Source organism: Miniopterus natalensis, chromosome 14 (genome assembly GCF_054644295.1).
Source record: "Miniopterus natalensis isolate mMinNat1 chromosome 14, mMinNat1.hap1, whole genome shotgun sequence".
Taxonomy (NCBI): domain Eukaryota; kingdom Metazoa; phylum Chordata; class Mammalia; order Chiroptera; family Miniopteridae; genus Miniopterus; species Miniopterus natalensis.
Window position 1 is genome coordinate 24,227,274 of NC_142094.1, and position 27,552 is coordinate 24,254,825.

General features: G+C 41.8%; 1 protein-coding gene across 1 annotated transcript in view; it reads left to right on the forward strand.

Annotated features, from left to right (window-relative positions):
- The window catches only part of LOC107526073 (catenin alpha-3), a 285,926-nt gene that overhangs the window by 14,753 nt on the left and 243,621 nt on the right, over window positions 1–27,552 (forward strand). The window contains exon 3 of the mRNA XM_016198423.2: window positions 15,403–15,595. Within this exon, the coding sequence (XP_016053909.2) occupies window positions 15,403–15,595 (193 nt within the window). The remainder of the gene's footprint in view (window positions 1–15,402; window positions 15,596–27,552) is intronic.

A 27,552-nucleotide genomic window follows, 5' to 3' on the forward strand; every position in this document is an offset into this window, starting at 1 on the left:
TAAAATGATCAGAAATGTGTAGTAGGGGGTGTTGCTTATGTGACCTCATGGGGTTGGGAGATAGGTCTTTTGGATCTGTGTGGTAACTTTTGGACACTTAGTGCCTATTGCTGCAGACTGGCTGGTCTGGGATGCTCTCCGGACCGGTGACCTTTGAGGGGTGACCAGTCCTAAGCATGGCCATCTTGTGGGCAACTCTGTGCATTTCCTAATATAGTCTAATACCTGATAAAATTTGAGGCCTCCTTTCTCTCAGCTTGGTTAAGATCCATAGATCTCTCAGGATGCCTTAGTCTCATTTTGGCCCTTGATGGTGCTTTCAGACCCCAAAGTCCCAGCTATGTCCTCCATCAAGTGCCTGGTATTATCTGCTCACCTTACAGCCTCTGCTACATGATCGCCTTACTCTTCACCGTGGCAGGCTTGGGGCAGGCCCACTGGTCTTCAACAGTCACATTTTGATTGGCCTTTAGAATAACTAGGATGGTCTGGCTCTTATCCATGCCTCATGGGAATCAAGAGTGGGTTGGGAAAGCTAAACTGGCCTTCTTTCTACCTAATTTCCCTGAGGTGCCAAGATTACACTGTGGCCACCCCAAAATTTGTGCAAGGAATCTCATGAAGCAATTTTTTTCTAGAGTTCCAAAGAAAAATGGAACCAAATCCCTCTGCTTTTAGTGTTTTCTCTCAACCATGTTAACACAGATCCCTAATCTGGGTGAAGCTCAGAGAGCAGAAATAAGGACATGCATCTTAGTTGTCTGTCTTACCTGTCAACTGCTTCTTCCACTAGTTTCTTAGGGCTAGGTGAGGTGAGTTTCCCTACTTTTTTTTCCTATGTGACTAGATATTTTTCATAAAACTCTATGATCTAGTCTATCAGATATAACTGTTGCTAAATGGGAGTTAAAAGTATCTAGAAAATGATCTTCTCTTTTTCTAATGGCTTTCATAACTATTTTTGCTTATGACTTGAAGAAAGCTGGCTTTGAAACTCAAAGATGCTCAATAGTATCTTTGAGTTTCAAAGTTGGCTCTATCTTTCCCTGGGATAACAGACCTCATGGTTCAGCCTTGGATATAGAAAGTTCGATATTGCCAAATATCATCCACACATTCCAAAAAGTGGTTAAATTGATGGTGTATGTTATAATTGATGCTGTTTTAGAATTAAGGGGCTATGGTAATATTCTGATGTTTTGAAGGAGGGATTTTAGGGCATCAAAGATCAAGCACTGGCCAAAAGGACTCAAAACGGTAACTGCTGCTATATAATTTTCACCAATAAATGAGGTAAAATTGGCTTTGTTGACTTAGAGACAATCCTGACAAATGAGGTGGACACAACCTAATCAATTTTAAACTGAGAGTCAACATTGAAATCACTGAGGGACTGTATTCAAATCATATTTGTGTTGCTATAAGATCTTGACCGTAGAGCCCTACAAATCTTACCATTATCTCCCATGGTCTTTCTTGCTTAACGTCTGTTGTCTGATTGATGCTTGATGAGCAGGTGATCTGGACATCTTCAATAAAAATGAGTTTTGTATTATAAGAGAAAGAAAAAAATCTGATCTAGGGTAGATGGGAAAAAGAAAATATGGCAACAAATAGTGGGAGTAGAAGGCAGATAAAGATTCATACATTTGTGCTGACAAAGCGTGTTGGCATAGTTCATTCAATTTTATAGTCGATAGGGTTATAAATGATTATTAAACAAAGCTGAACACAGGATTAGTGGTCATAACTATATCCCACCATCAATCACTGTTGGATGTAGAATACTGGGCTTGGATGGACCAAAGGGATCAGGTGAACATGTCTAAATGACTACATATAAGGTCAACCCATTCTTTATTTTAGGGCAGGTTTTGGCCTGATTGGATTTTTCACTTCTTACTTTGTTTCTTTGAAGAAGTCAATGGTTATTGATGGAAAAGAATTGTCCTTTTGCTTTTTATTGCTTAGTATTTCCTTGAATCAGTACTTTACTATAAACTATTGATTAAAGATCCACCAGAATCATTAATGCTTGATTTAGGTATTAATAGCAGCATGGATATACTTTCTCCTTAGTTTGCTTAATTCAGTATCTTGGTAGTTTTTCACTGCCTTTTTGGAAAATTTATAGAGAAGGAGACTGTATGATTAATATTGCATTTAAAAATTTTTATTTATTTTTTTACTGAAGACTGAATTTGTCTCTAAATTTTTGCTCTGTATAAAACAAGCATAAATGATAGTTACATTTGAAATGGCAAAAGCCACATATCCTAGGATGAATAGGTTCATGGTTGGGTTTCCTGAGAAGTACTACATCTAAATGTTGGGGTGCCCAAAGCTTAGTTCTTTAACTTCTCTAGATATACTTTGTTTTTAGGACATCTCATAGAGTCTCATGATTTCACAGAACAAATACTGTTCTCAGATGTCTTTGAAATTTTAGTAAGACCAGCAAAACCATCGATATGCAAATAATTAAAATGGAAATGTAAGCTATAAGAAACATATCTCCAACATTTACTCTCTCAAATCCAGAATTGTCTACTAGTCACCAATTCAGCAACTCTAATAGGCAAACTTAACATGCCTGAAGCTCAACTGTTGATCGCCCTTCATCTTCATCTCTCCTTAAGCAAATAGTACTTCCATACACCCCACTGCTCGGGCTAGATGCCATAGAGTCACCCTTGAGTCACTATTTCTTTCATAACTCATATCCAATCTATCAGCAAACCTTGTGGACTCCCTTCAGAATTACCAGAATTCTACCACTTCTCAACAACTCCACCACTGCTCCCTGGAACGAGCCAGTCTGCTCCCCACTTGGGCTACCGGAAGAGCCTCCTAACTGCTTTTCACTCTTCTATTTCTCACAGCTCTACCTCCTCTCCTCCCAGTCTCCAGTCTATTCTCGCAGAGCAGCCAGAATGACCCTGTTAAATTCTAGGTCTGATCGTGTTACTTTCCTGTTGTAAAACCTGCAGTGGCTTCCAGTCCCAAGAATAGAATTGAGAGTATTGGTGGTGATTTACGAGGCCTGCACAATTTGGTGCCTCGATGCCACCTGACCTCATTTGTTATGCTCTCTCCTCACTCTGCAGTAGTTGTACTGGCCATCCTGCTGCTTCTGGAACACACCCATCAAACTCCTGTTCTGGAGACTCATTTGGAGTATTTCCCTCCAGATATTCAAGTATCTTACTCCTCTACTTCCTTGGGGTCCTTTTTATCCAACTAGAGATGCCTTCCCTGATACCAAATCCAAACTAGCCCTTCCCCATCATTCACCTGTTCCCTTCCCCTCCTTTACTCTCTTCATAGCACCTGTTAGTACCCACTATTGTGTTATAGATCTACTTATGTGCATGGCTATTCTATCTCCCCTCTGTGGAAATAGGCTCACTGCCATATCCTCCTGGCACAGCGCAGGTGCACCATCTATATTTGTTGAATAAATGGATGGTGGAGTGCAATACTGGTTTTTTGCTTGTTTCTGGGTAGTAACTAGCTAAGTAAAAACTGGAAAAAACTAATATTTGATACTAGTTTCAGCATGTGGTCTTTTCCTAGTTGTGTTGAGTTCCTATTTTTTTCCCGAGGATAAGTGTACTTCCTGGATTAGAACATTTAGCTAGAGCTGGTTATGTGTTTGACACGTAAATCTCTTTGCTTTGTTATGCTGTGTGGCCCAGAGGCCAGTAGAATTGGTGAGGAATCTACATGTGCTTTGTTATTTTCCCTCAGTGGCTCAGAGTAATGGCTTGTGTTAGCAGTGGCTATTAATCTAATAAATAAGCAAAACCCTAAATCATAGTAAAAAAATGATTTAAAAAAATACTATTTGTGTTATTTGTGGTGAGGATTGTTACAGGCTGAACTGTGTGGCTCCTCTTTCCCATTTATATGTTGAAGCCCTCAGTACCTTAGGATGTGACATTTCAAAATAGGACCTTTAAAGAGGTAATTGAGTAAAAATGGGGTCTTAGGGTGGACCCTTAATCCAAAATGACTGGTGTCCTTATGAGAGGAGATTAGGACATAGATGACAGGGATGCCACACACAGATAAAAGACCATGTCAGAACGAGGAGGTGGCTTTCTGCAAACCACGGAGAGAGGCCTCAGACCCTGCTGACACCTTGACCTTGGACTTCTAGCCTCCAGAACTGTGAGAAAATAAATTTGTGTGGTTTAAGCCATCCACTCTATGGTACTTTATAGCAGCCCTAATACATGGTTTATAAAAATTAAAATCAGTCATAAAAATTGTGTGCCTGTTCTTTTTACTTATAGTTTGAAAATGAACTACGTAATGTGTCTTTTTTCCAAAATATATAAATATTTCAAATAAAAATTTCAAAGGAATATAAATATATACTTGATTTTTAGATCCCTCTGAACTGATCAGACCTTAAATAAGCTGTGTGAATGGAGACTTGTTTATTCAGAATTTATAAAAATTTGCTTTTCCGTGATACTAGACATGGGAAGTGATAGACTCTCTTGCATTAAGGAACTCCTTTTGATGAAAACTACCATGTGCTGTCACTAAACTTAAATTTTAATTTCTGCCTATTAGCTCTCTTTGTGTACAGGTCACTCAACATTGTGGCTCTTGGTTTAAAGTTTCTAAAATCTAGAGTTTCATTCATCTTTTCCTTAAGTCAGCCACTGTTTATTTATAATTTATAATATGCCAGCTCTGGGTTTTCAGGACGAGCCCAGCCCGGGACCTCACGGAGTTCATGGTAAAGCTTGGGCGGCAGGAGGTTAACAGCTGATTACAGAGTCCTGCGGAATGACGGGAGAGGTACATATAGGGGCTGTGGGGGAGGGAGTTGTTTTAGGCCAAGGTTGCCAAACCTTTCCTGTTCTGGCCTTAACGAGTAGTTTGACCACAGACTCTGAAGGGAAGATGAGAGTGAAAACTTAGTCAGAAGTGAGATCTTAACCGCCTCATAAACCATGCTTTAGGTGTTGTCTTGCAGGCTGCAGGGAGCCATTGGAGGGGAGGGCCCTGAGGACTCTCATGGGAGTGGGGTGGGGTGGAGCATGAGGGTGGGATCCACGCATACACTTTTCGTGGCAGCAGAGTGGAAGCTGGAATGGATTGAGGCTTCGTGAGGCCCCCAGGGCCTGGGTCATGGAGCGTGGCTTGCGGAGAACATAGGGCAGCAATCCAGGGAGCAGCCATGGGAGGCAATGGCTGTGTGCTGGGCAGGGGTGGAGAGAAGCTAAGGCTGCCGAAAGAGAATGCAAGAACCTGCAGAGGGCGAGAGAGGGGGAGCCCCGAGGACCCCTGGGTTTCTGCCTCAGGTTAGAGATGCCCGTCCCTGAGCTAAGAAACGCGGAGAAGGGCAGGCAGGTAGACGGAGGCTTCCACTTTGGGCAGCCCTGTGACGTGTCTGTTGCCTATTGAATTAAATCTTAACTCTTTCCTTGGCCTTGAACACTTCCTATTTAAGCTACAGCCTACTTCCTAACCTGATTTTTTGCCCCATTCCTGTCTTTACTCCACAGTTAGTCAAACTTGACTATCTGCTGCTTTCAGACGAGCATAATTTGCGTCTCTGCCCCTTTGCACCCGGCTGAGGTCGCCTGGCTCAGCGGCTCCGTCTCTCCTGGCAGAAGGCTGTCCGTGAAGGCCCTTCTTGGAGGCCCGCCTTAATCCCTGCGATGTCTGCAGTCTCGTTAGGACTTTCTTTGTGCTTAGAAGTGGAAGCAGTTATCGTTTTGCCTTTTATATTACAGCTGGTTGTATCTCTTTTCCACACTGGAGCTTACGCATCTTTATTTTCTGTGTGTTTGATAGATGGCTATTGGCTTGAGATGAACTGAAAGAAGATTGTAGTTGGTTTCAGGGGAGCGTCGAATGTGAACTGAGGGGTGTGCATTTGCTGGATTCCCAACACTTCATTTTTCCCTAGTGCTCTTGTTAATACAATAGGTTGTTTTTGGTAGGGAATAAAAACAGTAGAAATTATCAATGACTTGAAGGCCCCTCCCAAGATTAGATAATACCTTTAGCTTTAAAGGGATCATGGATATTATTTATCTACAGACAATTTTATTTTCCTACCCAAATTTCTTCCCCAACTCTGTTTGAAGTTTTAGTTAATTAACATTGCTTAAATGTCTTATATTTTATTTCGCACATTAAAATTAACTCAAGGAAGTAAAAGTAGCCCTGAAGGCTCCTGTGAGCTCATGGAGGAAGGTTAAGATTCAAAGTGTTTTAGCTAATAAACAAGAAGAGAGACGGCTGTTAAATGGCTTTTTTTTTTCTCCCTCTAATAAGATAAATAGAATTAGTGAAAGAATTAGTTAGCTTTGGCCCATGTGGCTCAGTTGGTTGGAGCTTTGGCCCATATCCCAAAAGGTTGGGGGTTCAGTTCCTGGTCAGGACACATACCCAGGTTGCAAATTCCATCCCTGTGGGGGCGCATGCTGGAGGTGACTGATTGATGTTTTTCTATCACATCAATGTTTTTCTCTCTCTTTCCATCTCCCCCTATCTCCTCTCCCCCCCTTTCCTGTCTCCCTTCCTCTCTCTAAAGTCAATTAAAAAAAAAAATTAGTTAGATTGGGAAAGAACATGGTTATAGAATATAAATGCATTACCCAAGCTGGCATTAGAGAGGACTTTCCACAGAGCTGGCTTTAGTCCGAGGTACTGAAGCGGTTGTTGTGCCGATGCAGCATGTGAAAGTCAGTCACAGCCTCACACTGTGTTCTGCAGTGCTCTTTTGTGCTAGTGCTGCTCGGCGGGTGGCTCACCTAGCATCGCAATTGAACTTTCCATATCTTTGGAGCGTTTAGGGAAGCACACTTGAATGAGGAAAGATTAGAAAACCCTTTTCTGGTACTCTAAATTTTAATACATAAATATTATATACTATTAAAAATATACGTGGTTTTATGAACTTTTCAACATGCTGAACTGAGAAAGTAGGGAAGTTCTCTTACTAGTACCTGAAGTCCCTACTTTAGGAACATTCCAGTGAGGAACCCATTCCTGTCTCTGTGATGAAGGTGTGTCTGTGGCTCAGCACAGACCCCCAGACAGAGGAAAAGTGAGCACACTGAGCTCTTTAGGAGCCACAAGCCTGATGTTGGAGATTTCCCTTATGAGAGGGGCCCCTAAGGTCTGAAAAGGAGAGATGGGGGAGGGCTGTGAATCAGCGACCAAAAGAAAGTTTAGCAAGTCAAGAATCATCTTTGCTGTAAGTTTCAACTAAAGTTTTGTGTTCTTATAAAAATGTAACTGATTTTATTATTTTATTTTATTTAAAAAAAATATGTCTTTATTGATTTCAGAGAGAGGAAGGAAGAGGGAGAGAGAGATAGAAACATCAATGATGAGAGAGTCATTGATCAGCTGCCTCCTGCACGGCCCCGACTGGGGATCGAGCCCGCAACTGGGCATGTGCCCTGACCAGGAATCGAACCATGATCTGGAGTCTAGGCTGACGCTCAACCGCTGAGCCATGCCTGGCCAGGCAAAATGTAACTGATTTTATACTGAAAAGGAAACAGGAATTATTTCCCAGAATAACTTGAAAGCGATTTTTACTGGTTGTTTTTACTGGTACTCCTTCAAGAGATGAGAGACTTTCAGGTAACAAGTGGGCCCCTCATCCCTCAGTGAGAATCACTTATTATAGTGGGTGACCAGAGCTGTTAGATCCTGCAGGTGAGTTGGGGTAAAAAAAAAAAAAAAAAAAGTTGCCCAGCAGGCATGGCTCAACTTCCTCTCCCTTCCGCTCTCTGAAATCAATAAAGATACATTTTTTTAATAAAAAGGTTTAGTTTTGTTTGCACCCCCCCAGGATTACCAAGCCATATTTACTTTTTGAACTAAAATGAATCATAGAAAACATCACTTGACTCTAGTTTAATGAATAATAAATAAACATATTGGAGCACTTTAAAAGAAGACAGGCATAAACGATTTATAAAAGTGAATACCTTGCAAGTTGCAACTGCATTGTTTGTTTGTGTTTTTTTTTTGGATGGAAACATAGTGTTGTTATACAATGTTCTTTCCACATTTCTTTCTTCTCCGGCATTTATTATAAGGAACAAAGCATTTCTGGAATGCTCATTTTAATTTCAAAGCCTAGACTGTTCTATGGAAAACATTTGGTGCATGGAGGATATGAACAATAATAGAGGAATGTTCAGTGGGAAGCATCATGAATTGTGGCACCGAAAATACATTCTGAAGGAACATTTCAGACAATGATACTTATTGTTCATTTTAAATGAAGGTTTAAACTAGGTGCTATAATATGTCTTAATCTGGACAAGCATCTTTTAACTCTTGATATATAAATTAGACTGATAATAGTGAGATATTTGCTTTTTGGACTGTGCGAAAACTCATGTCATATATCAGGCTTATTATCTTTATATAATGCATGATAGAGATATGTGGCCCATTTGATTGCTTGTAAAGCATATAGAATGTGCTTTTTAACTGCCTTCATTGCATTTAGCACAGGGAACCCCAAGAGCAAGATAAGGTTAGACCCAGAGAGAACACCTTTGACAAGGATCCCGTAACAGATTTTCTGTATCAATGCAGGGAACGAACTAGAAAATACACATTAAGTGCCAACCAGTACTTGTGTCATGTTACGCATTTTACAAAACATCTTACATTATTTAACCTTCACATAGTCTTATAGGATAATATGACTGTTCTCAAGAGAGGAAACAGGCTTGCTGCAAGGCATTCCACTCTGGGCGATGAACATGGGGATAAACCAAATCAGAATAAAACAGAGGGTCTGTTGGACAAGGGGAGAGGGATAGAAGGGCAGACAAAAGTTATTTTCATCCGTGTATTTCCTTATAGCTTATAAGTTCTTTCTTAGTTCCTAACTACAAAACTGGGTTCAGATACCCAAATAAATGTTTAATGTTCCATAAATAAGCAAAATCCTCAGAGGCTGCCGAGCAGGAAGGGTTATGTCTGTCTGTTGTTAATGAAATGGCATGTGATTTTTATAAGCCTTGGTTATTTGATAGCACACAGGAGTCCAGCTTTCAACTGGATTTCAGGTCTTTTTAAAATACTGGGTTCAAGGTTGTTTTCCTTCCTCTATGATGGTGCTCTTCAAGCTCTGCACATGGAAATGCTAGCCGCATTTTGTTATTGGGCTCCAACATTTAATTAAGAAATAGATATTTTTTTCACAATGTAATTCAGTGTGAGGTTTTGTTCTAAATATAAATGCTTAATTTATGTCTCCAAATAATGCTCTAATTATGAGTTAATTTTTATTTTAAACATTTACAAAAGTGTTGTGTTCATTATTCAGGCAATTCAAAATATAGACATTAATGCCCAGCCGGGTGTGGCTCAGCGGTAGAGCGTCGACCTAGGATCCAGGTGATCAGGGTTCGATTCCCGGTCAGGGCACATGCCCGGGTTTTGGGCTGCAGCCGATCAATGACTCTCTCATTATTGATGTTTCTGTCCCTCTCTCTCTCTCCCTCTCCCTTCCTCTCTCTGAAATCGATAAAGATATATATTAAAAAAACCCAAAAAACAAAAAACAAAAGACAAAATATAGACATTAAAAAGTCCTTTTCATTTTTTTTTAAACAATTTAACTCTTTATTTTTTAAATTTTTATTTATTTATTTTTTGTTTTTTATGCCCCCAACTGGGGATTGAGCCCACAACCTGGGCATGTGCCCTGACTGGGAACTGAACCCTGACTGCCTGGATCCTAGGTTGACGCTCAACTGCTGAGCCACACCTGGCCAGGCCCTCTTTTCATTTTTTAAAAAAAATATGTTTTTATTGATTTCAGAGAGAGGAAGGGAGAGGGAGAGAGAGATAGGAACATCAACTATGAGAGTCATTGCAATATCAGCTGCGGCCTGCACACCCCCTACTGGGGACTGAGCCAGCAACGTGGGCATGTGCCCTGACTGGGAATTGAACTGTGATCTCTTGGTTCACAGGTTGATGCTCCACCGCTGAGCCACACCAACTGGGCAAAGAAGTTCCTCTTTTCAATGTCATTCACCCGTTTATATAATACAGGGGTGTCCCCCCAAAATGTATACACACTTTAACTGTGGCTATCTCAATTTTGAAAATGAAATGTATTTTAATATACACTGCCTTTATAATTATTCAAAGCATGTGTATACATTTTTTGGTACAACCTAATTTATTGAATATAATGAACACTTTGGGCGTTGTTCTGGGTGTTGGAGCAAAATACATTTCCTACCTTCATGGAGTTTACATTTTAGTATTGGAAGCATGCCATAAACACGTAAACAAGTAAAAAATGTTAAGCTCTCTTAAGTGTTTTGAAGAACTATAAGGGAGGGTGAAGGAACAGAGTGGTAGGGAGGGGGTGGTCAGGAAGGCCTCTTGCTAGGGCACGTGGCTGGGACCTGTTTGTTTGAGAGGCCTGCTGAGTTACAGGACTGTGTGGACGGGTAAGAGAGGTTACAGAGGGCCAGAAATGTGGGTTATGGTAAGGATCTGGGTTTTGTTTTGCTGAGGTAACCACTGCTTTCTATGTTTCACAGTAGTTCCCACCCCTCTAATATTTGTAACCTCAATTCTCAACTCAACTAGACTACTGCTCACTGACTTTATAATGATGTTGCCTTCCCCTTAATATAGATTGCTGGCTACAAACTGGTATGTTTTATTTTATGATTATTTGATATTTTTGAGACTATAATTTTCCATTTTTTCTCATTTTTGACTGCTTCATCAAGGTCTTATACTCTTTCCATATTAAGTCTCTGCAATGAAAAGAGCACCCAGGTGTACACACAGTTTGTCTTCTAGAGCATTGTTCCAGTAACGAAACGCGATGAGACCGCTCGGCTGGGTCCCTGCCTCCTCGCGCCTCCCGCCTCCCTACCATTAACCGGGGCTGCGAGGGGCTGCTAATGGTGCTCTTGGTGCCTTGACTTTCGGGGATGTGCCGATAGTCTGATAAGGGAAACTCGGTCTAAAAAGGCCGCAGGGTCCCCCCCCTCCCCCGCACCCTGCCCCCCGCCCCCCCCTCCCCCGCACCCTGCCCCCCCTCCCCCGCACCCTGCCCCCCCCTCCCCCGCACCCTGCCGCCCCCTCCCCCGGCGCCCTGGCCCCCCCCTCCCCCGGAACCCCGCCCCCCCTCCCCCGCACCCTGCCGCCCTCGCAGGCGGCGGTGAACCAGCCGGCGAGCCCGCCCTCCCGCAGCGGGCGGAAGCGGGCGCGGCGCCTGTTTCCCTGCGGGCTGCGCCGGGGCTCAGGCTTTGGAGCTGACTCCTGGGCCCGCGGGCGGGAAGTAAGCCTCCTGCACCGAGCCTCCGAGTGCCGCTTGGCCTGTCCCTAAGGGGACCTTAAGGTTCCGCAACACTTTGGTTCCCTGACCCGGAAGCCCAACCGCGCTGGCCCCGCGCAGCTACCGGTTTGGGAGCGAGCGCGGGGCCCGAGGACAAGGGGGAGGCGCAAGGAGAAGGCGCCCTGCCCTGGTTGGCAGCCTCCCATCCCGCTGCCTCCACTCGCCCGCGCCGCGGTCCCACCGCACTCCGGGAGGCGAGGCGGGACAGGACCGGGACCAGGGCGTGGGACTCGGTAAGGCCCCGGCCGGCGAGCTAGGCCCGCCCCGAGCTGATCACCTCCCAGGGACCTCGAGTGGTCCCCAGGTGGGGCCAGCCAGGGAGGGAATGTCCTAACCTCTGCGGGACTGTGAGAGTGACTGTGAGTGACTGTGGGTGCCCTCCCACGGCGCTACCCCGGGCTCTGAGTGGGCGCCAGCCCGTATCCATAGTCGGCGGCAAGGACATAACGGTGACAGCTTCACTGACCAGGCCGGGATTACAGGGCGCACCTTGGTCAAGGCCGGCCCAAGTCCCCGAGGCAGCGGGCAGACGGGCATCTGAAAGGTCCCTCCGGAGACCCCCCCACCCTTTGTCTGTATCCGGCACTGTACTCGGGAACATGGGAGGATGTCAGGGAGAGCCCACCGTCCTAGACTGTATGCTGAAAAACCTTGAGAAGGGCTTTTCCAGGGACTGTGGCATCAGAATGACTCCTGGCACTCTTCCCACTCTGTGCGAACTTGAATGGACCACCTTCAGGGTCGGTTGGCCCTTGGGGGGAACCTTGGATGTCCCCGCAATCTGCCGGGTCTGGAAGTTGTCACGGGAAACCCGGGCCACCCAGACCAGTTTCCTTACAAAGATTCCTGGTTAGAAATAGCGCAGATGCTCCCCCCTTGGGTCTGGTTCTGCACCAATAGGCAGGGAGAGGCCAAGGTCTTCGTTGCTCAGCTTGAAGAAAAACAGACCCCTCGAGTTTTTGCGGGAGACCAGGAAGATGAGCCTCCCATCAGGCCACCCCCCCATCCCAGAGGAGAACGTAGGGCCCCTCTGGTGCCAGATGTTAATACTCTACCACCATCGGTGTCACCTCCACCCCAAGGAGGAGATGGCCCTCCCACACCCGGATGAGCTAGGAGACTTTGCCCACGCCAAGTAGACCTCCAGATGCCAGAGAGGCTCGAGAACCTGAGGCTGAATGATGATGGTAGCGTCCAACCTGGCCACTCCATGATATACTTCCAGCCCTTCTCCACCGTGGATCTCCTCAACTGGAAGCATAACACCCGCCGTATTCCGAGAAGCCGCAGGCCATGACAGACCTCAAGGAATCCCTCTTCCAGACACACGGCCACCCTGGGAAGATTGCCAGCAGCTCCCCTGTACCCTGTTCAACACGGAGTAGAGGCGTCGGATTACCAGGGGGGCCGTCAATGGCAAGAAGATAACGCCTCCACAGAGGCAAACGGTCCTGCAAGGTGGGCCCTAAGGGCGGCCCGAGGAGTGCCCCAACTGGGACTTCACCACTGAGGAGGGCCAGGGCTACAGCCGGCGCTACCAGGAATCCTGTGTGGAATTTGAGGGGGGCAAAAAAGCCAATGAGCATGGCCAAAGTCTCCTCACTAACACAGCAGCCAGGGAAACCTCTGGGGACTCTTACGAGCGGCTCTGCGAGGCATAGGATCTATACGCCCTTTGACCCCAAAGCACCAGAGAGCCAGCAAATGGTCAACACCGCCTTCATGGCACAGGCCGCCCCTGACATCTGGAGAAAACTCCAGAAACAGGAGGGTTTTGCCGGCATGAATATCACCCAATGGACAGAAGCAGCCAACCAAGTCTACATGAACAGAGAAGCCGCCGCTGAGCGGGAAGCTGACAAGATGAAGAAGAAAGTCAGCCTCCTAGCAGTGGCCCTCAGACAGGAGGGATAAAGAGGGCAAAAGGAGACTCGCCCACCGAAGGGGGGAATCGACGGACCCCACTGTCATCAGACCAGTGTGCCTCTTGCAAGGGGACTGGGCCCTGGGCAAATGAGTGTCCCAATAAACGCTGCCTTAGCCAGTCCCCATGGGAGCCCTCTGTGTTGGACAGAGGAGGCAGAGGAGGCATCCGGAGCATTGAATCAGCCCTTGGACAAGCCCCTGCATTGGGACTGCCTGACATTGAGAGACAGTCAACCTGTTTGTCCACGGAAAGGACAAGACAGCTCTAGGGAAACTCACACAGCCTGTCCGCCCGTGGCAAAGGCCCATTGCATACCTGTCTAGGAAACTGGACTCAGCAGCCGCTGGAGGGCCGCCCTGTCTCCATACCCTAGCAGCTGCCGTCCTCCTCATCAAGGAAGCTGACAAACTCACCCTCAGACAGGAGTTGATTATCAAGAACCCACACTCCGTTGTGTCGCTCATGAACAGCCAAGGGCATCAGTTCCTCTCAAACTCCCGCCTAGCTCAATATCAGGGGTTACTCTGCTAGAACTCCTGCATCAGCCTGGAGACTGTACGCACGTTAAACCCGGCCACTTTCCTCCCCACAGAGGAAGGCGAGCCAGATCATGACTGCGCGGAGGCGACTGATGAGGTCTGTGCAAGTCGCCCGGACCTGTGGGACCAGGCCATCCAAAACCCGGAGCTAACACTGTTTTGTGACGGCAGCAGCTATCTCCAGGAAGGTGTCCGCAAGGCTGGATATGCAGTAACCACGTCTGAAGAAATCTTAGAAGCAAAGTCCTTGCCCGCCAGGTGGTCAGCACAGAGGGCTGAACTGCAGGCACTGATCCAGGCCCTAACCCTTGGCAAAGGCAAGTGGGTTAACATCTACCCTGACTCCCACTATGCATTTGCCATGGTCCACATACATGGGGCCATCTACAAGGAAAGAGGCCTCCTCACAACAGCGGGAAAAACTATTAAGAATAAAGCAGAAATCTTAAAACTTCTAGAAGCTGTTTGGCTCCCAAGGGAAGTAGCCATTCTCCACTGCCCTTAAAGTTACAGGTATCACTCCGGGGGTCCATCATTCCCGAGTCAAGAAAGCACACGACATTCCTGAGGAGGAGCGCTTGGAGGATTGGAGAGCCAGGTGACCCCCTCAAGATCCAGCTAAGGCGGGCAGCTACCCAATGAGCATAGAAGACCTCTGGTTCCTCGTTGCAGCCGTACTCATTACCCTGATCCTTGGACTTGGATTTGCTGCGACAGCCCCTCCTGACTGGACATTACTTGCTAGAGATGTATTGTTTACTATTTACTGCACCCTGGCACCATGCATTCTCTTAGGAGAGGCATGCTGCTACTTTGCAAATCAGTCAGGAATACTAGTTACCAAAGTAAAGGAACTCAGGGAGAGAATCAAACAACGGAGGGAGCAAGAAACTGCCAGGGATGGTGGGGACAAGGGCAATGAACCTCCTGGTTACTCCCCCTCGAGGGGCCACTCATCACCATTGCCCTCCTTGTCACAATAGGTCCTTGCCTCCTCAGCCTACGAATGAGGTTCACTGAAAATTCAGTCTCCCGCCTAACCACAGCCATGGTCCTAGCTTTGCAAGGGTATTGGCCACTAGATGACTTTAATGGTGCCCTCTGAGGCTCGCCGCCTCCGGGACATCAAAGGGGGGATGATAAGGGAAAACTCGGTCTAAAATGGCCCACAGGCTCCCCCCCACCCCCCGGGCTTCCCCTAGTGCCATCCTGCTATGTTCCCACGTGCACCAAACCAGAAAGGGCTTTTCCCCGCCCTAAGCAAGATATAGCTGCCATGTAGGCGAAGCAGGTGCGGTATCTAACTCCTTTCCCCACTGTGCTTGGGGCTCAGACTTTGGAGCTGGACTTCTCTGGGCTGCAGGTGTAAAATAAACCTCTTGAACCCCGGGTCTCCGAGTGCCGCTTCATCTTTCTGTAAGGGGACTGTCGCCGGTTCTCCAATAGGACTGCTCTGTGTTTCTATGACACACTTTCTGTTTTTTGTTCTGGGCCATGATATCCCAGGACTGTGTTCTCCTCACAATTTGTCTAATGAGTGCCTTGTATTTTTCCAATTTTAGGTCACTACACTTGTAAATTGTCCCCAGAATCCTTCTAACAGGAAAAAAGGATGTTCAAAAAGAGCCAGAGTTCTTCTAGCTTCTGTGGAGGAAGCAACTCGGAATTTATTAGACAAGGGACAGAAGATCGCCCAGGAAGCCACCGTGTTAAAGGACGAGCTGACTGCCACACTGGAGGAAGTACGCAAAGAAAGTGAGTACTCTAACCCGGCCAGGAGCAGACTGCGTGGCTTAGGGTGTTAGCTACCGACTGAGATTTGTGAGTGTTTTGTTTTGCTGACTTGAGTTTATGAGTTTCTTGTATTGCTCCGAGGAGCTAGCTGTGGGAGCCAGCGTGGCTCATTAAACAGCTCCAAGGCTCAGAGGCCCACTCCTGGGTTCCTCCCTTTAGTTGTTCAGTTCCTCCAGGCAACTTCTCCCCCTCACCACGTCACAGTTTATCCACAATAAGCAAAGAGGAGTGTACCTTGTTTTGGTCATCGAATATAGCGAGAAATAACCAGTGAAGCTGAAAACATATTTTCCCAGACATGAGTAAGTTATCAAGTTCCTTGTAAACAGTTGGAAATAAGTTTCTGACCACCTGTACGGTACATTTTTTTATTTTTTCAATTTCTGCAGGTTTAGGTTTCCTAAATTTTAAAAAAAGGGGTTTTATACAAACTATGCATAACTCATGGTGTTGCTATGTTAGTATTACATAATGAATGTATATTTCACCTTCGATATACATAATGAATGTATATATTCAAATATACATAATGAATGTATATTTCACTATCATTACTTAGAGTGTAATCGTTTTCTAATGAATGCAGGTTATTTTTTGAAAAAACGGCTCAATAGTCTTTGGTCAATAGGGTGATTTTCTACATCAGCTTGAAAGGAAATACTCTGAGAGGACAGGGAACTTAAATTTTCCTGTTCCACTTTGTAAAAGAGACTTTGGCTGTTCAAATATTTCCCTCCTCCTACCCCCAACATAACTTTAAGAAAATCAGAATATCTTTGCTAGTTAAGTAATGAAAATGAATGTAATTGCCACAATAAACTTTAGGTCTAATACAGGGGAGTTAGTTGTTATATACTTCACATGTGACTTATACTTTCTAGGGATTCTTTGGACAATATATAGAAAACATAATGTCCAAGATAACTTGAAGTGAATCCATTATTCCTCCCTGCTGCCTCAGAACCACCTTTGTCCCGTCTTCTGTGCCCTGGTACCATCACCCACTTAGTTATCAAGTCAGTTAGGCTCTTCATTTTCATCATACCCTCTCTTCCAATTAATCTTTTAAGTTCAACAAATTCGATCTTTTGCCTTTCAGATCTGTTCCCTCCTCTCCATTTATAATGTTGCCACCCAAATTCAGGATTACTGCATTAGCCTTGGCCCATACCAAAGCAAATATACCATTTATTTATTTATTTATTTATTTATTTATTTATTTATTTATAAATTAATTTTATTTAAAAATATGTTTTTATTGATTTTTTAGAGAGAGAGAGGAAGGGGGAGGGAAAGAGAAACATGGATGAAAGCGAAACATCAACATTGATTGGCTGCCTCCTTCATGCCCCCTTCTGACCAGGAATTGAACCAGCAATCTCTTGGTGCATGGGACAATGCTTAACCAACTGAGCCACACTAGCCAGGGCCAAATATATCTTTTAAAAAGGAAAATATACTCACTTTACTTCCCTGCTTAAAGTCCATTTTAGTCGTTTTTGAGGGATTAGGGGGGCTATCTTTCTGGATAAAGTTGAAACTTTTAAATCTAGCTCCCACAGCATTTCATGATTTGGCTTCTACCATTCTCTCCCTTCTCATCTCCTGATTCAGTCCCCCCTCAAACTTTCCTCCAGACAGGGGCTCTCAGTATTTCGACTGGTCCATGTTGCTTTATGCCTTTGTCACCTGGAGTGCTCTTCTCTTTCAGCCGATTCTTAATAGCATAGCTCAGCCTGAGTCATCTTTTCTGGGACATGTTTACTGAACCCTCCCGACGCTGATTTAGATGCTTCTGTTCTGTGCCCCCGGAGATTCTGAGCATCTCTCTTTCATAGAATTTAGCACCCCATGCACCAAACATTGACTAACTTGTTCAGTAAATCTTCATTCTTAATTCCTTGAGGGTGGCAAGTACCACCTCATTTTTTAAAATTTATTTTTTATGAGCAATGCCTGACATAGAACAGACACCTGATAAATGTTATGAGTAAAAAAATTGCATCATTTGTCACTTTATATTATAAAATTTTATAATGGTTTTATCTTTGCTGTCATGAAAAATGACTCTCAGGTTATGGTTTCACTGCCATGTCTTTGGTTTGGAATACGAATCCTGTTCTGATATTGTTTCTTTCATAAAATGGGATCTATTTGATTAGATTCTGATTATGCAGTATATTCCTCACTATGTTCTGTTACAATGTGTGAAACACGTACATGGCATATGCTCTAATGTACAACAAATACATCTGGTTAAAGATCACCAAGTGCTTTACATTCTGATTCTTTTTGACAAACTGCCAAACTGAGCCACCACCACTTGAGTGTGGGAGGAAAGCAGCGAAAATGCAAATGGTTCTGGAATTTGGGGAATGGCCGTGCTCACCCCATGGATAGCAGAGCCAGTGATAGTGAGAGCAGGTTCCCAAATCTTGGAAGGAATTTTAGCTCAGTGGTGGAGTGGAAGCATCAGGAGAATGAATTCTGATCCAAGCAACTCTGTATGACTCTAGAAATGTATTTAAAAGAGTTTTTGTTGCTTTTCTTCTCAAAAGGCATAATGTAAAGGCCAAATGAAGAGCAAATGATAAATTTAAAGTATTTGGAAAAGTGAAAAAAAAATATTGAAGTAGAGGATATTTGTACACATATGTATTTACTGACATATTTTCAAGAATTTTGAGACTAATTTAGAAAATTTCTTCTAATGAAGATGTAGTGTAACTTATGTAGCTTACTACAGGGTTCTGTTTTATTCTGTTTTACTGACTTTATTGGCTTTACTTAGAAACTTGAAGGGATAAGTAATGTGGGCATTTGGTTACCTAAAGAACTTGCCTGGGGAAGATGGGACCTGGAAAGTATTAGGGGAGGATGGTGAAAGAAAAGGTGGTATGTGGGTAGAACTGTAGAGATCCAGCAAAGGTGGTCTCATAGTGATTATTTATGGTCTCTTGTGATCTTATAGCTTACTCCTATACTTAACATCTATACAAAGTATAGAATGGTGAAGTATGAAATCCAGTATTTTGTTTAAATAGTTTTAGAATATTCACGTAACAATAACCTAGGAATTAGCTCAGGACTGTTTATAATGTCTGGATTACATGTTTTACCTAGAGCATATAATACACTACCTTTGTGTAGCCTCTCCCCCTGCCATCTGTAGTCATTGCTTCTAAGTCACAGGATTGGTTATAGTTAAGGTGTGTTAGTGGCTTATCAAGAATAACATATATAGAGAAAAATGCATACATTATTGTGAGCAACTCAATACATTTTCACATAGTGAACAACTGATGTAACCCACCCCCCCCAGATCAAGAAACACAACTCTATTGGAACCCTAAGAGTACCCCTTGTACCTCCTACCCCTCCCTTCAAAGGTAATCATTATATCCGGGGTATTACATACTTTTTTTTTTTTTGCCTTTTTTTTTGAACTTTATGCAAGTGAGATCATATAGTATGTTATCTCTTGAATCTGACTTTTTCTCAATGTTATGTTTGTGAGATCTCATCACATTCATTCATTTCATTGATTAATAGGTCATAATTTATTTATTCATTATACTGTTGACAGCCACTTGCATTGTTTCCAGTTTTTGGCTTTAATGAACATTGCTGCTATGTACATATCTGTTCATGACTTTTGGCACATGAATGTAGACATTCCTGTCAGGTTTATACCTAAGGATGAAACTGCTAAGTCATAAGGTATAGACTCAGCTTTAATAGATATTACCAGTTTTCCAAAGTGGATTGTCCAGTTGACACTCTCATCAGTAAAGTATAACAATTCCAGTTGCTCTACATTCTTACTAAGTTGGTGTTAACAAGTGTCAATATTTTAAATTCAAGTGTATGTAGTGGTATTCAATTATAGCTTTAATTTGTATTTCTCTGATGACTTTTATTTTTTTATTTTTTAAAAATATATCTTTATTGATTTCAGAGAGAGGAAAGGAGAGGGAGAGAGAGAGAAACATCAGTGATGAGAGAGTCATTGATCGGCTGCCTAGCCCGCAACCCGGGCATGTGCCCTGACCGGGAATCGAACCCCGATCAACTGGATCCTAGGTCGATGCTCAACCGCTGAGCCACGCCCGGCCGGGCTCTCTGATGACTTTTAAAACGTTTTTATTTTCTCCCATCACCATTTATCCCCCATACCCTCTTCCACCTCCATTTCCCCCTCCCGCAATCACCACACTGTTGTCTGTGTCAATGAATTCTTTAGGTGTTTTTCTCTTTTTTTTCAATCCCTCCAGCCCCCTCCCTTTGTGGCTTTTTGTGTGTTCTAGATATGAGTTCTTTGTTAACTGTAGATTAAAAATATCTTCTCCCTTTCATTATAGTAAGCTTTTTTGATATTCAGAAGTAATTTTGATAAATTCTAGTTAATGAATTTTTTTCCTTTATTGATATTTTCTTGTTAAAAAAACTTTGCTTACTACAAAGTCAAGAAGATATTCTCTTATGTTATCATCTAGGGGGCTTTTTGTTTTACCTTTACAATCTATATGGAGATAAACTTTATGAATGGAATGAGTTAGGGGTTATGATTCATTTTTATATGGGAATTCAGTTGGTCCAGTATCATATGAATGCATGTAGAATTTTAATTGTTCCAGTACCAGTTATTAAAAAAAACCCACCCAAAATCCAACCCTACTCTCCCTTAATTGAATCACTTTTGCATCTTTATTGAAAGTCATTTGACCATATCTTAGTGAATCTACTTTGGAACTCTTCTGTTTCATCGATTCATCTGTCTATCCTTGTAGCAATAACACATTGTCTTGATTACTGTACCTCATAGTGAGTATTGAAATAAAAATTATTTTGATTTGGCAATTCTAGGCCCCTTGCATTTCCATAGGAATTTTGGAATCAGCTTCTCAGTTTTTACAAAAAAGACTGTTGGGATTTTGATTGGGATTAAATTGGATTTTTAGATCAATTTTGTGCTGAACTGACATTTTAATAGTAACAAATCTGATTCAAAACCAGTGTAATTCATTTTTTATATTATAAATGGTCCTTTTGAATATTTTAATTTTAAATCTGTCTACACCTTAATGACAGGGTATATGTACTGGGACGTTTATTGCCAACAATGTTTATAATGTCGAAACACTTGAAACAATCTAATGTTCATCAATAGGTGATTGGTTAATTATACATTAAGTACATAAAATTGGCACATTGTATATCTGTTAAAAAGAATAAGGTAGATCTGTGTGCTGACGTCAAAAGCTGTCTGAGATATGCTATTGAGAGAAAAACAGCAGATGGTATGTAGACTATGAAAAAAATGTATGAAAAAAAGAAATGGAGTATAGATGCATGTTTTATATGCATGGAAAATGCGAGGGGTATAGTCACAGAAAACTGGAAGGATGTGCGCCTCTAGGGAATGCAACTTGTGAAGCAGGGAATGTGATCTTTATATACACATTTGTACTGATGGAAAAAGTTTTTATAATGAGCATGTGTTGTTTTTGTTAAAAATACTTTAAAGAGCTTTAGGGTAAATAAAAACATAATTAAAGTGACATCAAAAAATTAAAGATGCCACTTTTTCCTAATACGTAGAAAGATATATATGTACATATATATATAGTGATACCTGGTCTATTGTGGCTGAGATTACTCCACTCTGAGGTTTTCATTGACATCATGAGTTGTCTTTCATAATAAGTTCTAGGGACAAATAGTAAACAAAAATATTTAGCTTTGCTGTTTGGGAAAACGATAACTAATGATCTGGGTTTAGTGAAGCTGTAAAGATTTGTCAGTCACATTCAAAGCTGTAGAGGAAACCTGGTTGAAGTTTACTTTGAATGTGACTTTTTGGTAGTACTGTGAGATCCACACAGAGGGTAGGTTCTCCATTATCCAGGCCTTAGCTTTTGCCCTCAGCCAGTCAAAAAGAAAATTTAGATGAAATTATAGATTTGAATTACAACCGAAAAAAGACATTCTTTTGTGTTTTCGTCAATGCCTTGATACAAAGGAAATAGGACAAGAATTATGTGAAATAGGAAATAACTTTGGTTCAGAGTTTGTTCTAATCTCAAATGAAATATGGGCTGCTTATGAGTGAGAAGGACTGTGAAAAGGAAGTGATTGGCCAGTATTTCACTGAGGTGTTATTGTGAGGGAGCAAAGAGAATTACAAAAGAAACCATGTGGAGACTTTCTTCATGCCTTTTTCTCTATTCATTTGCAAACATTTATTAAGTGCCTAATATTGATTTTGGTTTAATATTTGGTATCTATATTTGGTATTATTTTGAGCCCTGGGAATAAAGAAAGAAATGAGACCCACTCTAGGTGCTCAGTCTACCAAGAAAAGCACATGTAAACAGCTATAATAACGTCTGATAAATGTCTTGATGATAGTATGTAAGAAAGGCTGAGTAGACAGATGAAGGAGCAACAAAATGGTGTTTCTAAACTTCTTTCTTTGTTTTGCTATTAAGTAGGGAAAGAAGAATCTCTCTCATATGAGTACAGATAAGTATGTATATAATTTATAGAAAGATGTGGTCTGTGCCTAGTCTGTCTTTTCTCAGGGACTTGCATTTCTTTCACTTTTCTTTTAAAAAATTGCAAGTATTTATTGAAACCATTTTATGGATCACACTCTGTTCTGGGCCACGCTCTGTTCTGGGCCACCCTCTGTTCTCTGCACTAGGCTCCCAGAAGTGAACTAGACAGACAAAGCTTTCCATAATGGAGTCGACTGATATTTTAGTGGGAAGACAGGCAGTATACAAGTAAACAGACTTGCTTTTAATTCTTAAAGGGTATTAGATTCTTTTGCCTTGGAACATTTAAAAATAATATTTTTCTCCTACCAAACATTAACTGCTTTAACTTAATGAGTACACATCTTTAGATTCCTAGTAAAATGAAATAAATATATAAGTATGGGTTCTTTAATGTATAAAGTGATAATTAATTAATTTGAGATTTCAAGAGTGTTCAGAGAAAGATTTAGGCTTAACTCTCTTGTATACTGCCCAGACAAGCCAGGAGGCCTACACATGTGGGGACAGCACTAATCAAGCCCCCATATACATTGGTATGAATTATCTGTATCTGGAAGGTGCAGTCTAACACCAATAGTCTTGGGAGTTCTGCCTACCAGAGCCAGCGATTGGAAACATGTACTATAGGCTTCATGTTCATGTATGTCAAGTGGGACAGGACTTGCAAATTTGTTGGAATCCTGCCACTGCTAAAATACTTCTCCATCTTTTTAACAATATATTTTTATTGATTTGAGAGAGAGAGGAAGGGAGAGAGAGAAAAAATCATTGATGTGAGAGAGAAACATCGACTGGCTGCCTCCTGCATGTCCCCTCCTGGGGATTAAGCCCACAATCAGGACATGTGCCCTGACCGGGAATGGAACTGGCGACCTTTTGGTGCATGTGATGACATCCAACCAATTGAGCCACACTGGCCAGGGCGTTTTCCATCTGTTTTTAATTGTGGGCCTCCACCAACGCTACTGTGAGCCCCTTGGAGGCTTGGGAAAATTAATGAGGAGCTTTTGAATCCATCAGGGGCCCTCTAACTACAACTCTCCTTCCCAAAGGGGGGGGTTGTAGTATTTTGTACTAAAAGAAATGCTATGCTATCTAGTCTTCTCATGCAGGAGCCTCCCACCTGCATGTCTATAAAGCTTAGCCCAGCAGCAACTGACAGCTTGCCTCACTTTGCATGCCTTGTATTTCTAGCAGGGTAGATGATGCAGTTAGTGGCTAGAGAACTGTCTCCTTCCCTGGTGAGAAAGAAATGTTTGTATTTAAAAAAATGTACACATTCCTCATGTGCATAATACATGTATTCAGGGTATTTTTAAAATTTATCCCTCTTTCTGCATTTTTATCGTTTTTCATCTTCATGATTTGCAAGACCCTAGGTTTACAAATCTCCCTTCCTGCCCCCTCAGGAATTGGGAATCATGGCTTACTGTCATCCATATTAGTCAGAGAAAACGATTACTTCTAGAAGCGATTATTCCTGGAAAATGGTAACTTGGAAGTATAATTAATCTTCCTATCAGTATACCTGGCTACTTACTTAAACAAGAAATGCCATTATAGAATTTTCAGTATTGAACCTTTAAAATGTTGCCTATTGCCTCCCTGATTATTCAATGCATTTTTATTTGCTACAAGAAAATAAATTGTGTCCTAGGGAGAATAGAGATTTAAAAAGTTTACTGGTATCCAATTTCGGCCACCTATATTGAAAGATCTTACTTTTTGAAACTCAGGTGTATTGAACATTTATTTATAAAAGAACATAGCAGTTTATTTTTAGTTAACTACCCCTAAGAAACAGGTCAGTTCTGTCTACTCTGCTCAACAACATTGCAGTTAGGACTTAGATAAACTGTTTGGTATTTACCACTAATGACAGCCTATTGAGGGTTTCAAAGGCAACGGCCGCTGCCTTATTATTTCCATCCATTGCTCTATTAATGGTGCATGTATTTAACTGTTATTATATCTCAAGAGTGTTCTTAGATAAGCATCAAGTCACAAATACAATAATCTTTTCAACCAGGTACAGCATGCTCAGGAGATGTAGTTCATTCTTCATTTGAAAGGGGATGGTGAACTCTTGTTTGAACACATTTTAACATGCATGCATGGCACCTTGTAGCTGGCAGAATGTTTGTGAAAACACTTCCAGTGAAGACTGATGAGCTAATTAGCTACATTGCTTGTAAACTACTAATTGCTGGAGAACACTCAACTCGCATCCCTTAGTGTTCACTTGAAAAATCTGCAGCAGGCTTTTCTTACAGTGCCTGTGATAATCCCAGTAACTCTTCAGTGTCGCCCGTCTTGTAGTGTTGTGTGGGCAGTCATCTCAATTTCAGTCACTTGATATGCTGGACCTATGACAGACAGACAGGATGATTTGAGAAATGACAGTAATGTCAATTTTGAAAGTATGAGAAATTCTGTGAGCCACATACCATTTACTTTGATGTATAACTCAAGGACAGGAGCAAAGATTTAATGAATGTTAACAGGTTGATTTGTAGGAGATGAGTCCTAGAAACTAAAGTGCTGCCTTGGATCTCAGCTGGTAGAGAGTCTGAAATCAAAGGTGCAGTTCATATATTAGCCATGGCTTTGCTCTCCTCCCGGCTATAGAGCTGGCACCAGGCTGTAGCCATTTCATAAATGTGTGCAAAGATAACTAAGTAGGTATAAGGCTGACAAGTGATCTAAAGTTTATGCCCACAGAAGGTAGATCTGAACATACTGTTTTGTTGCACATTCTAGAGTGCATTAAGATGTTGGCTGTTTCTCAGGGTCAGGATAAGAATCTTTAGAATTTCTGTTCTTGAGTCTTCTCATCTCTGCCTTCAGTTTCAAAGGAAGTGGTCTTCCTTTAAAACGAATCTTTCCAGTCATTATCTGGACTGAGCTCATCTCTTCTCCTTTCTTGAGAGACTTTTATTCTACAATTATCTTTTCTTTCTCTAGGCTGTTCATTCAGATTCCTTTTTACTGGTTCTTTCTTTACGTAGATTAGCTCATCCCTGCCTGATGATTGGCAAATATTTAATAAAAAAATCCTATTTCCTTTCAGTCTACTCTCTTTTTTAAACTCCTAATTCTGTTTTACCTTATCTCTTATTCTGCTTTGGCCTATTTATTTTTTAACTCAATTACTTTTGCATAATTTCCGTTCTCTCTAAATCCTCTGCTGCACTTGGCATTTGTTTGTTCACCTTGAACCTTTAACCGCTTCTCTTTGAGGGCATTGTACACTAAATTGTCTTGTTACTTTTCCACACATGCCTTCTCTTTCTTCGTCGGCTGCTTCTTCCCCCTGTCTCCTATCATTTTTCTTAAGCCTTAGTTTTAGTCTCTGCCATCTTCTCTCCTTTCCCTGGGAGCTTTTCATTCTCAGGACTTTAATTATAACTACTTTGTGGACAACTTTTAGTTATCATTTAAAGTTCCACTGCATAACTGAGGGCTTTCCAATCATTTTTCTACATTAACACCTTAAGAATAATGTTCAATTCACTGCCACGAATAATGGTCATTCTTGGGAATGTCTGATGCTGGACACATTCCTTCTTCCCCGGTGAGAAGTGATACCGTGGTCAGCACCACTGCTTTAATCATTTACTAGGTGGTTCCATGTGGCTACTTAGGTGTTACTTTACTCTTATCATGTATAAACTGAATTTAATATCTTTCACAAGCACTTTATAAGCTTTTACATCTCTAGCATCATCTAACTTGAACTCTCAGCACATCTGACACAGTTGGTGATTTTCTTCTTTCTAAAAAACTCCATGTCCTGGAATAATGGAGCACCACACATTCCCTGTTTTCTCTGTGACTTTGACCATGTCTTCTCACATCTCTCTTGGTTACCCCTTTAAAAATGGGCATCTAATATTGGAACTCCTCAAAGCCTGCTCATTGCGTAGGCCGTGTGAAGAGAAAAGTGGGACTTCAACTTATAATGATAGACTTGGAATAGACTTTGGAGGTCCCTGAATTGCAAGATAAGGGTGCTGGGTCATGAAAGGAAATTTTTGAGTCAGTGACAGGCCTAGATCTATGAGTTAAGAAGATTTATCTGACATTAATTGATGGAAGTTAAAAAGGTTACATCTTCACAGTGCCTTTCTAATATTAATGATGACAAGTATGATAATATTGGTACATATGTATCTTAATGAGGTAATGCATAAAAAGCATTCTCAGTAGTGGACACAGACATCAATCCTCACCATAACCTTGTGAAGTAGCTATTATTGTGATCTCCATTGTGTAGCTGAGGAGACTTAAATTTAGAAAGAAAGAAATGACTCGTCTAGCATCACCCAGCCAGTTGGCAGAGCTGGACTGCCTTTCATGATGCTATACTAAAGGAATATTTGTTGGCTGTTTGACAATTGTACAAATGTATTTCCTTTTGTTTTGCTGTTGTTTAATATATGCTAGTCTTCTCTCTCCAAGTATCTTTGGAATTGCTTGATAATAATACTCTAATACAGTCTCAAACTATGCTCCTTGGAAAACTAATGTTCCTGGAGATAGTAAGATCTCTTCTGTATTAAGATCTCTTCCGTGAGAAAAAGCAGTTACACATATCCATAGACCTCTGGATTAAACATTTTAAGCAGGGTTCCTCAGTCACTGTGATTAAATTGCTAAATTGTATTGCAAATTCTTCAAGATGGGAATAGATTCTTGTCTATATACATAGGTTGGGGTCCCTAGAAGATCAGCCTGAGATGGGAGTTGTTGTGCAAGTGATTTACTGAAAGAGTCCTCTTAAGTGAAACCTATGGTGGGGGCGGTGAAGGAAGCAGGGTAGGGTAGGGAAGAAACTGAGCAAAGCTGAGCTTAAGCCGCACTGTACAATATGGCTAACAGGAGCCATGTGTGGCTACTCATCACTTGAAATGTGGGTAGTGTGACTGAGGATCCGATTTTAAAATTTTATTTCATTATAATTTAAACTTTAAAAACTGGTACTTGATTTATTTGTTAGAAAAATTTAAAATATAGGTTTGTGAATCTACTTTTTTGACTGTACATTTTGTGAAACCTAAATATATAAAGTATTTTTGATAAAAATTTAGCATCCAAATTGGGATGCTTTGTAAGAGTAAAATACATAATGGATTTCAAAGACATCACAGAAAAATGTAAAATATTTCAGTAATTTTTATATTGATTGCTTATTGAAATTGTGTATTTTGAATGTTATTGGTAAAACAAAATGCAATTTAAAAACTCATTTTATCTATTTTTACATTTTTAATGTTTAATTTTTTTACTATTTGCTTTTAAAAATGTTTCTTAATACTTTAAAAAATGGCTGCCAAAATGTTTTAAATTGTATAT